Source organism: Pelodiscus sinensis, chromosome 5 (genome assembly GCF_052426305.1).
Source record: "Pelodiscus sinensis isolate ZL-2025 chromosome 5, ASM5242630v1, whole genome shotgun sequence".
Classification (NCBI taxonomy): domain Eukaryota; kingdom Metazoa; phylum Chordata; order Testudines; family Trionychidae; genus Pelodiscus; species Pelodiscus sinensis.
In genome coordinates, this window is record NC_143056.1 from 47740479 (window position 1) to 47757381 (window position 16903).

Consider the following 16903-nt stretch of genomic DNA (forward strand, 5'->3'; position numbering starts at 1 on the left):
TTTTTCCTGCCCTCATGTGGCTGATGGGCTCTGTCCAACTTTATCTGCTGTAAAGTTTTCTGAGAGTCTAAACATTTGAAATAAAGTTTGATTATTTATTTTTTTTCCCCCAACAGTTTAGTTCAATAATGTCTAATTCCCAGCTGTGTCTCTAGGGTTTCATTGGATTTTTGGGGAGACTGTTCCCTCAGGTCCACTTCTGCCATTGAGGTGTATTCAGCAACTGCTGCCTTTTACAGGATTCAAGGAGTGTGCTGGGTTGAGGAAACCCCAGAGGCAAAAGGATGAATCTGGATTGTATTCATCCTCTTTTCAAGTGTGTTGTGGGGAGCTCTGCTGGCATACAGTTTCAACCTTATATCATAAGCACAGTAGTGTCATCTTGGCTCCCTTCCTTTCTGGGGCAGTAAGTGAGCAAATCAGGCAGTCAGCGCCTCTTCTCTTCAAAGTACATGAGGAAAGTGAAGCCCGAGGGGCAAAATGCCAGGTGACAGTTTACACCTATAGCCTGTCAACTATACATTGGACTGGGGAACTCAAGTGCTGCCTATCTCCTGAACCAAGGATGAAGGGGACTGCACACTGTTGATGCTCATGAATGCAGTAAAGGGGTATTTGGGCCCACTTCTGAATTTTGCTTCCCTAATAATCCCTACTCATGTCCCACACTCAGACCTACTGGGACAACAGTTGTATCTGATCCATGTAAATTCCGTTCAGCAAAGTGGGATCTAGATCTGGAAAGTCAGTATTTTTCTTGAGGAACTCAGGAGGAACCTGTATGTTGGAGGGGAAACAACTAAACTAAGCCTCTTGGAGGACAGGGAGATAGTCTCTTGAAATATTTTTGGAGTCTTCTGAGTCTGATTTCCTACTGCCTTTGAAACAGGCTTATGGGACGGACTCAGAAAGGGGAAATATATCAGTTATTTTTTCTTGCTCACTGCATTGTGTGCAGCAGAGTGGATAATCCTCAGTCCCTGGTTCCTGTGCTCAGCTCCATAGTGCACAGTCTGACAGATCAGAGTAAAAAAGACCAGGCCCATAAATAATACCGATTCCTGTACGTGTGCAACCCTCCCGGAGCCTCCCAAGGGAATTATTTCTCCTAAGGGGAAGAAGACCAACACTCCAACACAGCTGGGAATCAAATATTATATCGAACACCAGAGGATAGGTCGGAAGGCAAGAGTTCACTGTGAAACTAAGCTCTGTCCAAGGAAAGTTACATCTATATATTCCTTCTCATGTAATTTGGTAGCATGTAATAGTAGGACAGGGATTTCCTGCCAAGCCTTAAAGAATAGGAAAGTATTGGGCTATCATTCTCAGCTGCTATTGTGGGTCACCATAGCCTGATGTCCAGGTTATTATTCCCAGCTTCACTGTCTCACCAGTGCCTCTACTTCATCTCATGAGCAGATGATTATGGAGTGATGAGAGGGGCAGCATCCCAGATCTGGAAGAGTTAACAGGCAATAAATGGTTTCTTGGCTTGCCACTTTTTTTCATTCTTTCCCCACCTCCAGTTTATAAAGCCAGCAGGTGCCAAATGGTATAATTATATGCAGTAGTGATACCACGTTAAAATGTGGCTACTTCCCCTGGTTGATCAGTGACTCATGATTTCTCACTGAAGAGATGTTTACCTGAAGGAGTGGTGGTCTCATTATACAGGCCTTTCAAAGGCTGCCATGCCTGGCATCGTTTCAGTCCGCTCCCAGGGGCATTGAAATTTCCAGGTCTCGTTAGTCCAACAAAAGTAAACAAGAACTATTTTCTGACACCCTAAGTGCCCTTGTGCGCTTTTATAAGCGGTGCTAATATGAGTTCATCATATTGCAAGTAATGCATTCTTAAGATTCATTGTGGGCCATCAGCTTCTCCCTGGATTAAAAGTGGGTGAGGAGGAAATGGGATTCAAATCTTTTTCATGTGAATTATATATGGGTCTCTGGTTCTCGAGGTAAGACAGACAAATCTGTTTCCAGCTGCCTTAATGATACAGTGAGAAACTTTTAAGGAAACCTAAGACTATTCAGCCATCAGTAATGTCAGCTTTCAATCCTGCCTCCTGCCAGATACTGTGGAAAGGAATACTGGTGATGTGGGAAATTGAAGAAGTCTGAAGTACAACAGGAGAAATAAATCTTTTGAAGAGGTAACTAGAACAAGTGCAGGGCCAGTAACTGATCTCCATTGCTTATCTCTAGGGCTCTGCCAAATTCACAGTCATGGTATGGTGTTTTCACCTTTACTTCTCTGCCGCTGTCTGCAGAGCTGGAGGACCAGAGAGTGGTGACTGCTAACTGAGGGCTGGGTCTGCAGACAGCAGTGCAGAAGTAAACGTGGCAGTACCATACCATGCCGACTTCTGTGCTGCTACTGCTGATGGCTGTGTCTTCTGAACTGGGCTCCCAGCCAGTAGCCACCTCTCTCTAGCTACCTAGCTCTGAAGGCAGTGCTGCCACCATGTACAGTGCAGAAGGAAGGGTAGCAGTAACCTTACACACACATACCTCCAAGTCTCCAAACTCCTTTTTGGGTCAGGACCCCTACATTTACAATATTGTGAAATTTCAGATGTAAATTGCTTCAATCACAACTTTTTTTTTTTTTTTTTTTTTAAATCCTGTGACTGTGAAACTGATCAAAATGGACTGTGACTTTGGTAGGGTCCAAGAGGTCTGCAGACTTCCCAACTGTGGAGTAAGACCCTATGTATGCTAGGCTTTCTCAGTTTGGGAACTAGAGCTTCTTGTGTACTTTGATCCGATGAGAGTCATTCAATATTGTCCAGAGACGCTCTAGGGCTGTGCAAAAGTTTTAGAAACTGCTGTGTGCCACTTCCAGTCACAACAACCTGTGGAAAGTTCATGAATGAAAATCATCCATAATCTTTCTTCAAATAGGAGCATTAAAACCCTCTCCCCAGCCTCTTTAAACTAGGCTTTGACAGGACAGGTGACCAAATCCTAAGGTAAGTGGACAAACATGGAGACCTAGGAGATGGGTCAGAACTGTGAGAGTATGCACTATAATAGTATGGCCTATAATAGTAGAGATTAAAGAGGGACAAGGCAGAGCTGGGAGGCAAAATCAAATCAGTATCTTCGATACCTGCATACAAATGCAAGAAGTATGGAAAATAAGCAGGAAGAACTTGAAGTGCTAACAAACACAACTATGTCATAGTTGGTATCACAAAGACTTGGTGAGATAATACACATGGTTGGAATATTGGTATAGAAGGGTATAGCTTACTCAGGAAGGAACAAGGGAGGAGGTGTGCTGCCTTTTATATTAAGTGTATACACTTGGACTGAGGTTGAGATGGACATAGTAGGCAGACTTGTTGAGAATCTCTGGGTTAGGTTAAAAGGTAAAAAACAAGGGTGATATCATGGTAGGGGGTCTACTATCGACCACCTACTCGGGCAGAGAGGTGGATGAGACTTTTTTTAAACAACAAAAACATCCAAAGCACACTATTTCGTGGTGATGAGGGACTTCAACTATTCGGACATATGTTGGGAAACTAACACAGCAGGACACAGATTATCCAGTAAATTCTTGAACTGCACTGGAGACAATTTTTTCTATTTTAGAAGGTTGAGAAGGCTACAAGGGGAAAAGCTGTTCTCAATATGATTTTAACAATAGGGAGGAACTGGTTGAAAATTTGAAAGTGGAAGACAACTTGGGTGAAAGTGATCATGAAATCATAGAGTTCATGCTTCTAAGGAGTGGTAGAAGGAAGAACAGAAAAATAGAGACAATGGATTTCAGAAGGCATATGTTTTCTAACATATGTCTGGATAGTTGAAGTCCCTCATCACCAGAGAGCAGGTAGATAATGTCCCTGGGAAGCAAGACTAAGGGTCCATCTACACTGCTGAGCTAACTTAAAATGAACTACGCAAATTGAGCTACGTCAATTGTGTATCTTATTTCAAAATAACTTATTTCGAAATAGGGATTGTCTACACAGCACTTAATTTCAAAATAGAACATTCTTTCTTGTACAGTGAGGGTTATAGGAGTCAGAGTAAGAAGTCCTCCAGTTTGACAGTATTTTGACACTTTCGAAATAGCTGCCTGCTGTGTAGACACGGACTAAGTTATTTCGGAATAGTGCTAGTTATTTCAAAATAGTGTTGCAGTGTAGACATACCTGAAGAGGAAAAACAACTGAAGAGAATTGACAGTTTTTCAGAGGGACGTTATTAAAGGCCCAAAACCAAACTATTCCACTGTTTAGGAAAGATAGCAAGTATGACGAGACCATTTTTGCTTAACAAGGAGATCATATATGATCTAAAAATCAAAAAGGAGTTTTATAAAAAGGATAAAGTAGGTCAAATTACAAAGAATTAATATAAGCAAATAACGCAAGTATGTTGGGGCAAGATTAGAAAGGCAGAGGCACAAAATGAGCTCACTAGCTAGAGACATAAAGTAACAAGAAAACATTCTACAAATATATTAGAAGCAAGAGGAAGACCAAGGACAGGGTAAGCCCATTGCTCAGTGAAGAGGGAGAAACATTAACCAGAAATTTGGAAATGTAGAGGTGCTTAATGACTTCTTCGTTTCAGTTTTCACCAAGAATATTGATGGTGACAGGATACCTAATACAGTGAATGCTAGTAGAAATGGGATAGGTTTAGAAGTTAAACTAAAAAAAGAACAAGTTACAAATTACTTAAAGTTATATGTCTTCAAGTCACCAGAGCCTGATGAAGTGCACCCTAGAATACTCAAGGAGCTGATAGCTAAAGGCTCAGATACCTCCTCTATCATCTTTGAAAAGTCATGGAAGTCAGGAGAGATTCCACAAGACTGGAAAAGGGCAAATATAGTGCACTTAAAAAGGGAAATAAGAATAATCAAGGAAACTACAGACCAGTCAGTTTAACTTCTGTGCCAGGAAAGATAATGGAGCAAGTAATTAAGGAATTCATCTGGAAGATAAGGTGATAGGTAACAGGCAGCATGGATTTGTAAAGAACAAATCATGTCAAACTAATGAGATAGCTTTCTTTGATAGGATAACAAGTCTCGTGGATAAGTGAAAAGCAGTGGATGTGGTATGCATTTGATACAATCGTGCATGATCTTATCAATAAACTAGGGAAATACTACCTACGTAGGGTTACTATAAGGTGGGTGCCTAACTGGCTGAATGGTATAACAAGTACCGTTAACCTTGGCACCGGCATGCCATCTAGCAGCGGCACCGCCTACACAGATGGCACTGCCATGCGAGGCACCACAGCACAACTCAATAACGGCACCGCCTCTCTATGCCATGGCGCAGTCCGTACCCAGGGAAATTTTGACTCCAGGGTAATCTTCGCCTGAGCAATTCCTGGCTCAGATTGCGATTCAGCAGAAGCCTCGTAAATTACCAACACCCTCTCTCAGCCCGGACCACGTGCGTTTCTCATCGGAACCACCTTCACCTTCTCTGGTGCATTTGAGACATTCACTGAGACATTATACATGGCGAACTCATCATTCCCCTCACGTCTCACCACGTTACCGCTATCAGTACTGACTCACCCACTCCATCTACGCACTCCAGGGATAGATCACGATCGCCCCCATGCTCTCCAGTCATTCAGGACACCAGGGGACACACAGGCATAGATACTACTCCAGCCAGGTCCCCAGATAGTTCGTGCTATTACGATCGCTCCCCCAGTCACTACCGTTACTATAGGCATCACTCCCACTCACCTCATCGGGACACGTTGTCATCACCGTCCCCTCACCGGTCACAACCATCACCTACCGGGGTGCATTCATCTACACTGCCCTAAACAAGGCCACCTACCCCAACTGGAATTCTGCCTTCCATGCTACCTCCCTCAGAGCCACAACACTGCTCTTCTGAACAAGAACTACAAGAATGGTCACCCATTGACTAGTCCTCATCATCACCAGATAATACAGTTTTTCAGGGGGATATATCCCAAACGGGTGATCTCCGTCAGTTCCAGGAGTTGTTTAAGAGGGGAGCGGTCAGTTTGAGTCCAACTTGCTGAAATACAACAAAAACAGCATTACCTGCTCAGGAATTTGCAACCATCACGATAGTCCAAAGTGGCACTACCAATTGATGATGCCATTTTAGAAATAGCAGATGACATATGGCGCATGCCAGCATCGACTCCCGCTACCAACAAGAAAGCAGACAAATATTTCATCCCTGTGAAAGGCATGGAATTCCTTTTCACGCATCCACAACCAAATTCTCTCATTGTGGATGCAGCACAACAGAGGGCAAAAGCTCCCCAGCAAAAATCCAATGGCGCAGAAAAGACACTAAATGCCTGGATCTTTTTGGCCGACAGGTCTACTCTTCAGCAATATTGACTCTTCAGTTGGCCAACTATGCTGCATTATTGGCCAGTCATAACTTCGATAATTACTCAACTGGTCCCACTTATAGAACGCTTGCCAGACGACAAATGTGACATCCTCAAGGCAGTGGTTCAAGAAGGCTTATGCAGCTTCTAGGACAGCTCTGCCCATAGTCCTGGACACAGCAGACACTGCAGCGTGGACCACGGCCACCTGGTGGTCATGCGGAGAACAGCATGGCTGCAACAAGCAGCAGTACCAAAAGACCTCCTGTCCAAAGTTGAAGATCTTGCCTTTGACAGACACTCTTTTCTTGGAGAAGACGGACCAAGTCCTCCGCTCAGGCAAGGACTCCAGAACCACGCTCCGAACTTTAGGGACATATATCCCGCCTTACTGCCGCAAACGGTACACACCGTACCAGTGACGAAGACTGTTGTCCCATCCAATGATCCAATACAGACAAAAAGACCATCAACACAACAAATAGCGTCAACAGAGAAGACGATCTCAACTCAAAGCATCCAGTCAATAAAACACCAGACAGGAAGTTTGATGCCTCGGTCAAGGGACCGCTAAACAACCATCCTCGTGCCGCAGATATGCTATTCCTCCATCATCTAAAGCCATTTCACTATCGATGGGCCCGTATTACCACCGGCAGATGGGTTTTGAAACTCATTGCACTACGTTACACCATCCCCTTTATCTCACTACGTCCTCCCACCCCTGTCCCTCTTCAGGGACACATCTCACAAGCCTCTGCTAAAACAAGAAGCACTTCATCTATTGACCATCAGAGCAGTAGAGAGGGTTCCTGATGAGTTCAGAGGCAGAGGTTTTTATTCCCACTACTACTTAACCCAGAAAAAGTTGGGAGGTTGGAGGCCCATGCTGGACCTTCTGAGTTTAAATCGGTACCTTAAAAAACAATGTTTCCGGATGGTTACCCTGGAGATGATCGTTCCAACACTACGCAGAGATTGATTCATGTGCCTTGACCTACAAGATGCCATTCATCTGGCCCACAGAAGATTTCTACATTTCCAAATAGGCACAGACCATTCCCAATACAAGGTCCTGCCTTTCAGTATCTCGTCGGCTCCCATGGTCTTCTCGAAGACGTTAGTAGTAGTCACGGTGTACCAACGATGACTTGATATTCCCTTACCTCGTCGACTGCCTAATCAGAGCACCTTCGTTTACCAAAGCGCTTCATGCCACCAACACCACGAGATCTATATTCAAGACACTAGGGCTTATTCTCAATGTCCCAAAGTCATCCACGATACCACAACAATCAAAAGACTTCATTGGCGTGCACCTTGACTCAACCAAGCCATGTGCCTTCTTACCCATGAACAGATTCCAAACAATCCAAGACTTGATACAAGTACTCTCTATCGGTCCCAAGGCACCTCTACTCTACTGTCTACTGCTCATGGGCCATGTGGCATCTACGATCTATATCCCATGGGCCATATGTAGCTACAATATATATCCCAAACATCCACGACATCCACAGGAGAGTTACAATACCTGCTCACATCAAGAAATCTCTGATTTGGTGGACCATCCCTGACAATATAATGGGCGGGATTCCCTTTCATCACCTCCAACCAACAATGCAACTGACCACCAATGCATCACTCCTAGGTTGGGGTGCCCACCAACAGGGCAAACAAGACCAGGGCCTATGTTTCTCTCCTCCTCCCCCCCCCCCCCCCCCCCAAGAATCACTGCTGCACATCAGCCTACTGGGATTGTGGGCGGTCCTCAATGCGTGCCGGCTCTTCCTCCCAGTTATCCGTGGTTAAGTCATTTGAGCTCTTACCAACAATATGACCACAGTATACTACATAAATAGACAGGGAGGAGCCTGTTCTTGATTGCTTTGCACCAAAGCGATACGTTCATGGAACTGGTGCAACCAACACACAATTACGCTCATTGCAGAGTACCCCCCTGGGCAGCAGAACTCCACAGCTGATGCCCTAAGCAGACATTTCTCCATGAACCGTGAATTGGGGTTGCACTCAGAAGTACTCTATACCATATTCCATCGTAGATCTCTTTGCCACATGTTGCAAAGTACCCGCAATGCTGCTCGAGGGCGAGGATCGGATGGAACTCCATGGGGGATGACTTCTTATGCGACTGGAGTCACCATCTTCTATACGTCTTCCCTCCCATTCCCGTAATTCTCAGAGTTTTGGAGAAAATAGTGATAGAAGGAACTATGGTGATTCTGATCTCCCCCTCTTGGCCATGGCAGACGTGGTTCCCTTACCTGTCTCGCATGTCAATTTGCTCTCCATATCCTCTTCCCAGATGCCACGATTTGCTCACGCAGAACCACGGACAATTGATACATCCCTCAGCTCGATCACCTCGCTCTGACAGCTTGGTACCTGATTGGTTCCAACAAACAGAAATGATCTGTTCTCAAGCTGTCAAACACATTCTATTACATAGTAGAAAATCTATTACATGGAATATTTACCTTCACAAGTGGAGATGCTTCTCTTCGTGGTGCTCTGATGCACACTTAGATCCATACTCGACACCTATTCACTGCATTTTGGACTATCTTTTATATCTGCTCCTCCGTTAAGGTTCATATAGTGGCTATCACTGCTTTTCATCATTCAGTGGATGGCTACTCCGTCTTTTCTCATCCAATGACAAAGATTTATGAAGGGGTTGGCTAATCTTTCCACACCATAGACAACCTGTGGACCCGTGGAACCTAGAGCTAATCTTGAATGCCCTAACGCAAACCTCTTTTTGAACCCTTAGCAACGTGTGACCTACACACCCTCACAATAAAGGTCATCTTTCTGCTGGCAATAACCTCTGCATGAAGGGTTGGTGAATTGTCTGTCCTCTCAGAATCACCGTCTTACACAATATTCACCCCTCAGGGAGTGATATTACGTCCTCAGCCTACTTTTCTATCAAAAGTAAATTTGGAATTTCACATAATCAAGCAAATTGTTCTTCTCACATTCTATCCCAAACCTCATTCTTCGGCGCAGCAGGCACGCCTCCATACCTTGGATGTCCGGCGGGCACTGGCGTTTTACATCGATAGGATGAGATGCTTTTGCAAGTCTCACAGGCTCCTAGTATCCACGGCGGAGCGCTTTATGGGCCATTCCTTATCGGTGCAACGCATTTCTTCAATCATCATCTCCTGTGCAACGCATTTCTTCAATCATCATCTCCTGTATAAAAAGATGTTACACCTTGCAAAATAAACCTCTACCACACACGCCGAGGGCTCACTCAACGCGAGCAATGGCAACGTCAACCACTTTCCTGAAAGGGGTCCCATTACGGGACATTTGCAGGGCTGCTATATGGTCCTCCGGTTTCTCGTTCGCTAAGCATTATGCCATCCCCAATCATCTTCTACCCTATACAGCGGTTGCATCAGCAGTCCTTTCCACTGCTACAGCACAATAGCTTTGAATCCTGCCTCTGTTACAGGGGCTACTGCTGTAAATTCACCTATAGTGGAACACCCACGGGACAGTGCTCGAAGAAGTTACTCACCTTGTGCAGTAACGATGATTCTTCGAGATGCGTGTCCCGTGGGTGCTCCACGACCCGTCCTCCTCCCCTCTTAGGAGTATCTTGTCTCTTACGTTTTTCAGACCAAAGAGGATCAGGAAGAACTGGCGGGGGCCAGACCGTGTGCACACAAACGGCGTGGAAAGCACAAGATGTGTATCGTGCATGTGCGGTCTGGTGGACTACAGCTGGAAAAGATCTCTGATGTGCGGCTCCAGGACAAGCCTGACTCCTATAGTGGAGTACCCATGGCACACACATCTTGAAGAACCATTGTTACTGCAAAGGTGAGTTACTACTTCTTCTGCTCTCCTCTGTGCTCATTAGGCCTCAGTTGGCGTATTGTGTCCAGGTCTGGGTACTACATTTCAATAAAGATGTGGAGAAATTGGAGAAGGTCCAGAGAAGAACCAGAAAAATATTTGAAGGTCTAGAGAACATGAGCTGTGAGGGAAGACTGAAAGAACTGGGCTTGCTTAGTTTGGAAAAGAGAAGAGTGAGAGGGGACATGATAGCTCTTTTCAAGTACCTAAAGGGTGTTACAAGGAGGAAGAAGGAAAATTGTTCTCCTTGGCCTCTGATGATAGGACAAGAAGCAATGGGCTTAAATTGCAGTAAGGGAGATTTAGCTTGGACATTAGGAAATACTTCCTGACTGTCAGGGTGGTTAAACATTGGAATAAGCTGCCTAAGGAGATTGTGGAATCTCCATCACTGGAGATATGTAAGAGCAGGTTAGATAGACATCAAAGATGGTCTAGACGGTTCTTGGTCCTACCATGAGGGCAGGGGACTGGACTCGATGACCTCTCGAGGTTACTTCCAGTTATAGTGTTCTGTGATTCTCTGATAATTGAGAACAATCAGAACAGAAACTTAGATTAATCATCTAAGTTTCTAAATGAAATTTCTCCTTAAGCATTCTCATTTTACCATACTCAGACAATTCTTATGTTTTGCAGACAGATAACAGGCTTTTTCTTTTCCCAGCTTTGATCATTATCATTTGAACTTGCATGTGATTCTAGAGTTTGTCTTTAGAGAAGAAGAAAATTCACTTATCTCTTACTGGAAATTTTTTTGGTAAGGGTTCTGTAGAGAAGCCTGAGGAATACATATTGCTTTGTTTCGTGAACTATCTTTTGATTCAAGCCAGACAGACACATGGTGGCAGAAAAGTCCGCCATATGCCTGAGGAGAATGAATACTGTTGAGCACAAGGTCTTATTTGAAAAGGATGTTAACAAGATGAAGGTGACCCTAATGGAATGGTATCAAAGATACAGTCTAGTATTAATTGTCTCATCACTTTGTTGACTGTTTTCCCTGTAACTTTCTACATCTGTGAACATTTAAAATCTGTAATAAAAAAAGCTTAAAAATAAAGATTTGTGCTGTCGAAATCCTCAATCAATTTCTGCTAAGTTTAGGTATAATGTTTTTAACATTTTTAAAGAGAAGTTTTTGTACAATGCTTCATTTTGGTATTCTAATGAAACCTCATTCTGCTTCTTCCAGCACTACCCAGATTGAATCTCTGAAAAAAGTGTCATTCTACTTCCTATCCATTAGAGTATGCTTCCCAGTGGCTACTAATTTCTAATTAGATGAGGTTTTTCATTTGAAATTGGGAGCTGTCTCTAACAAAGTCTCATTATTATGGTTTTAATTCAGATAGGCACCAAAGTCCAGCCCCTAAGATCATTCACAATTACAAAGCAGAGTAGTCATGTACTAAGATTTGTAGGTGACTAGTAGTTGACAAATTTTAATAGCTTCAAGGGGTAGCCGAGTTAGTCTGTACTGGATAAACTTAAAAAAACAACAAATGATCTGGTAGCACTTTATAGACTAACAAAACATGTAGATGGTATTATAAGCTTTCGTGGGCACAGCCCACTTCTTCAGATGACTGGAATTTTTTTCTGAAGAAGCGGGCTGTGCCCACAAAAGCTTATGATACCATCTACATGTTTTGTTAGTCTATAAAGTGCTACCAGATCATTTGTTGTTTTTTTTAAGTTTATCCAAATTTTAATGTTGGTCATCCAGTCACAGCCAATGCTGCTCCTTTTCTTTTGCAGAAGAGTTCTCCATATCTTAATGCCCTTGACTAGATAGAGGGGATGCTTGTATGTAATCTACCTTGTTTTGGATGTCCATATTTGAAAGATAATCCCTGCATGGTCACTGCTCTGAAAATCCCCTTTGTAATGGGTCTGTGGAGCCCTTATCATAAAGAATAGGAACACTTCTGAGTGCTTACTGAACGTTTCTGTTCTTGAATGATAAATTCCACAGATTTAGACCATTCTGGAAACAAGTGGATTATCCAGAACAGAGCTGTAAACTGACATTCAAGGATTTGGGTATGTTGTCGATTCACTTTAATTATCCTCTCTGTAGAAGTTGCTTGCACAGGAACTTCAGAAAACAGAGCATAACCTAGCCCTGCTGTCAGTTATTGATGGGTCTGATTCTGCTCTCAAGCTGCAGGCAGGCTGCAGTATATGTTATAACAGATATATGGACAGTATTGCATACACAAAAAGAATGTCAGCTAAGTATAGATATTTTATAAGGTAACTTTGAAACAAAGCAGGTTGATTTACTACATGTTAAACTCAGTTCTAGAGGGGCAACTTCAGATTTGATGCTCTTTAAAATTATGTGTAGTCTCTGATTTCAGTGCGACTCTGCATATGTTTTAAAATTACTTACATTGTTAAGTATTCTGTTGAATCTAGACCTTGGAAAAAGATCTTAGGAAAAAAAAGACAGGCTTACTAAACTTTCAATTAGCCAGTCCCACCCACCATTTTGAAAATGTAACTTAATTAAACTGAGTATAATCCTATTGCTTAATCATACAAGACAGCGTATTGCATTAGGATTGGATCTGTCCTCTTACTGTATATTTGCTCCATTTAGCAAATCTGGAAAATACATTTGACTTTTAATTTAATTAAAACTTAACTTTTTTGACAGTCAAAAAAACTGCAGAAAACTTCTGCAACATATGCTATATACTTGGGAAAGATCAAAACAAATATTTCATTTTTCAGCCTCAAAGTTTTTGTTTTTTCTTTAAGGTCAAGAGTTTGGAATGGAAAAACAAAGAAAACCAAGAAAAGGGATTTTCATTCTTGTTTTCATATTTTAAGAAATATTACTTGCCTTATATTTTTCCAAACATCTGCAAGGAAACCAGCTTGTATAACCCTGTACTTGGTAAGTGTTTAATGATTTTACAGCTACTTAAACATATTGTAATTTACAGGATAGATATACAGCTTTTTTTAAGTTATGCTGCCTGCAGAGAACTTGGATCAGGGGTGAGAAATGGAAATGGAGGGGAAGGGGGCACTCCAAGATGTTTGGCAAGTGGTCAAGGATCGCATTTCTATGGAAGGAGTCTCGGGTCTGGGATGGAGGTTGGGTGCAGAAGGGAGCTTGGGCAGAGTATTGGGGTGCTGGAGGGTGTGTGAGGTCTGAGATGGAGTTTGTGTGAAGGGAGGGGGCTGTGATCTGAGGCAGGAGCTTGGGGTGCAGCCTCGAGGAGAGGATGAGAGTGCAGGAGAAGACTTTGGCTGGGGGTGTACGCTCTGGAAGGGGGTGCAGGGTCTGGGGGAGAGTTGTGACCTGGGAGAAGATGGTGCAAAGTGTTTGGGTTGTGATCTGGGGCAGGGGAATGGGGTGCAGGGTCTGGGAGGGTATATGGATGCAGGAGGAGAGGATTCTGGCCTTGGGGGAGGGGCTCTAGAAAGGGGTGCAGGGTTTGTGAGGGAATTGTGTCCTGGGGAATGGGGTACAGAGTGTTTGGGTGGTGGCTGGTGCTGGGGCAAGTAGTTGAGGGGAAAGAAGGGATGGTGTGCCAGAAGCAGGCCGTGGCTGGGACTCTGGGAGGTGCTTATCTAGGAGGCTCCCAGCCAGCAGCTCTGCAGGAACCTGAGGCAGACTATCTGCTGAAGTCTCAGTGAGATGGCCGCTCCACATGGCTCTGCTCTAGGCATGGGGAAGGGGAACGTAGAGAGGCTTCACACTTCTGCCCCGTGTCCCCCAGAAAAATTTCTCAATTCCTATTGGTTGGAAACTGGCCAATGGGAGCTGAGAGATTTTGCTGGTGGGGTGGGGGCAGTGTGCTGCAAAGCCTCCCTCCCCAGCTGTATAGAGCAGCTCACTGTTTAAACTGTGAGCTGCTCTTTGCCTAAGGGTCCCATTGAGGCAGCTGTGGGCTGGATTCGGTGGCTTGGCAGGCTGAATCCAGCCTGCTGGCAGCCTCTTGACCACCCCAACTTGCATAAAAAACATTTCCCTTACCTCCTAATGTAAACAATGCCTATAAGAAAAGTGGTATTGGGGAGGTGAATTTTATGCCATATGCTTTGTCCCCAGTTGCTTCTCTCCACAAAGGCCAGCAAGGGCTATTGCATACTCCTCAGAACTGCTGTTAAAACCTATGGATTACTATAGAGTCTCTGACCCTTCCATGCCTGGGGAGAAGGATCTCTAGATCCACATTGACATAGGTTTTTTTAATGCTTGTTTTAGTATGTTCACAATCTGTTCCTTTCATGACCTTCCATGCTAGACCCTCATGAACCAACAAAGATACCCTTTTGGTCCAACTTAAGGAGTGTGTGGACATCACTTTGTTTCTGACTTATTTGCATTCTCCCTCATACAACACTTAGAATCTCAATCATGGGGGGGTGTAAGTGATATGAAACAACCCTCTGCAAAATAGGTGAATTACTTCATCTATGAATTGTTGCTCGATATCCTACTTGATCAATCATTAACAACTTTTCTAAATAAAACTACAGCTATTTCTTCATTCCCTAAATGAAAATGATGTTCTTGTTTGGGCCAAAATCCAGTTTGGGTAATTGCATTCTGCCACTTAAAATTCCTTGTGTAGTTTTAACTGAAAGGTGGCTATCCTTTACTTTTGTTCTGAACAGTGGTACAGTGTTGCTGTTAAAATCTTACTGAGTTTCACTCCATATCAGTGGCAGACTACATAATTCCTCAATACAGTACATAATTTTGAAACCACTTAGGGAATCATCTGGATAAGAAGGCACTGTGTAAGTTAAGCTTTATGTATTAAGAATTGTTTGTCACACAAGAAATTAGAACATAAATAAGTGGTAAATGGAGCTGTTTATCCAACAGAAAAAATTAACAGCCTTCTAGGCCACATACAATGTCCACTCCTGGGGAAAAGGCTGCCTTTTGAAGTTTGATGCTCTAGACTTTTACTAATACTGATATTTCGGTTTCATCTCCTTGTGGAATCTATGGTGGTACTGCACTGGAGGGGGGGGGGGAACAAACCCAGAAACATTGGGATTTCAGTTGGGTTGGATAGAGCTTTGAGCTGGTAGGCCTTTCTTCTGACACTCTCATTTTAAAATGCTTGCTTTTACCACAGAGATACCACAGATGAGACCAAAGCCACATTATGTAATGATAAAGAAAGATGCTGAAACCAATGAAGCACTATTTTGCACAAAGGAACCTTTCCTTAAGGCTCGTGTTATTGTCATTCGATGGCTGGTGTCTTTCTGGCTTGAGCCAAAACCTCATACAGGACCTCATATTCCTGGGATGGAAGGTGGTGAAATTGTGCCAAAGAATATTCAGGTATCACCAAACACACGTTTCAAATAGTATTTCCTCTACTTTGAAAGATTCTTTGTAGTCTTCTGTTGTGATAACACTGGCAGAATTTCAGTGTGTGTTTCTTTGTTAGTTTTAGCTAATTGAATCAAGACGGTTTGTCTTTAAAGAATTTCCAGACTTGAATCCAATTTGGAAAAAATTGCCAAATATTTAAATCTTATTTTTTCTACCAAAATAGAAATGTACTGTGAATAATAGAAATATACTTCATTCACCTAAATAAATGTTTTGATCTGTAAGTTTATTTTTTGTTGTGTGTGTGTGTGTGTGTGTGTGTGTGTGTGTGTGTGTGTGTGGTTTTTTTGTTTTGTTTTTTGTTTTTGAATTGTTGAACTAAATCTACAGTAGTCTCTCTGCATAGGGTGATACACTCAGTTTCTCTTAAAGCCCAATCCAAATTTTGTGTCACTTCAGTGGCTCTGAGGTCTGTGATCTGACTGCACTTCCTTGTGCTTGTGATTTGTACTGTATAGGGCTGGCTCTAGGCACAAGCAAATCAGGCAGGTGCTTGGGGCGCCACTTTGCCAGAGCATTTCAGGTAAGCAGCCAGCGCCGCCCATGGCAAAGCCTAGCCCTGCCCTGCCAATTTTTAAAGGGCCACAGCCCGGGAAACATCGCGGCTGCGCAGCCAGCTGGCACCAGTGCGTGCCCGGAGCCTACTGTCCGCCCCTATCTCATCTCCTGCTCCTCCCCTCTCCGGTGGTCACTAAACAGCTGGCGCCACCCACGGCAATGCCCAGCCCCGCCCCGCTGATTTTAAAGGGCCATGGGAGATGCTGCGGCTGCGAAGCCAGCACTGGCACCATGTGCACCCGGCCCCAGAGCCTGCTGGCCGGCCCTGTCTCCTGAGTCCTGCTCCTCCCCAGCAGCCGCTACCTCCTCCAAGAGCCTCTCCACTCCAAGCAGAGGCTCTGTTCTGCCAGACCCGCAGCCTGGACCCGGCCATCAGCCACCCCTCCGCCTACATCATGTGGAAATCCCAGGTAGGATGCCTCCTTCCCACCTAGGGTTGCCAGGTCTCCGGTATTCACCTGTACAGTCTGGTATTTTAGCCTCCTGTCCGGTAAAAAAATTCAGAGAATACCGGACACCTGAGATGTCTGGTATTTTCTGATTTACCCCCCTCCCCTCCCCCACCCCCTCCAGGAGGCGAAAAATGCTGGGCACCTGGCAACACTACAAACACTCAACTCCCGCCCCCCTCCTCCGAACCTCCTGCAGCCCCCAACGCCTCTAGCCCCCATGCTTACCTAGTTCTTCAAGACTGCTG

The 16903-nt window shown here is 44.0% G+C and overlaps 1 protein-coding gene across 6 annotated transcripts in view; it reads left to right on the top strand.

The window, feature by feature from the left end:
• The window catches only part of RALGAPA1 (Ral GTPase activating protein catalytic subunit alpha 1), a 236491-nt gene that overhangs the window by 42348 nt on the left and 177240 nt on the right, over positions 1–16903 (top strand). For all 6 annotated transcript variants that reach the window (XM_014570781.4, XM_014570783.4, XM_014570782.4 and 3 more), the window contains exons 8-9: positions 13038–13176; positions 15383–15594. In XM_014570781.4, the coding sequence (XP_014426267.3) occupies positions 13038–13176; positions 15383–15594 (351 nt within the window). The remainder of the gene's footprint in view (positions 1–13037; positions 13177–15382; positions 15595–16903) is intronic.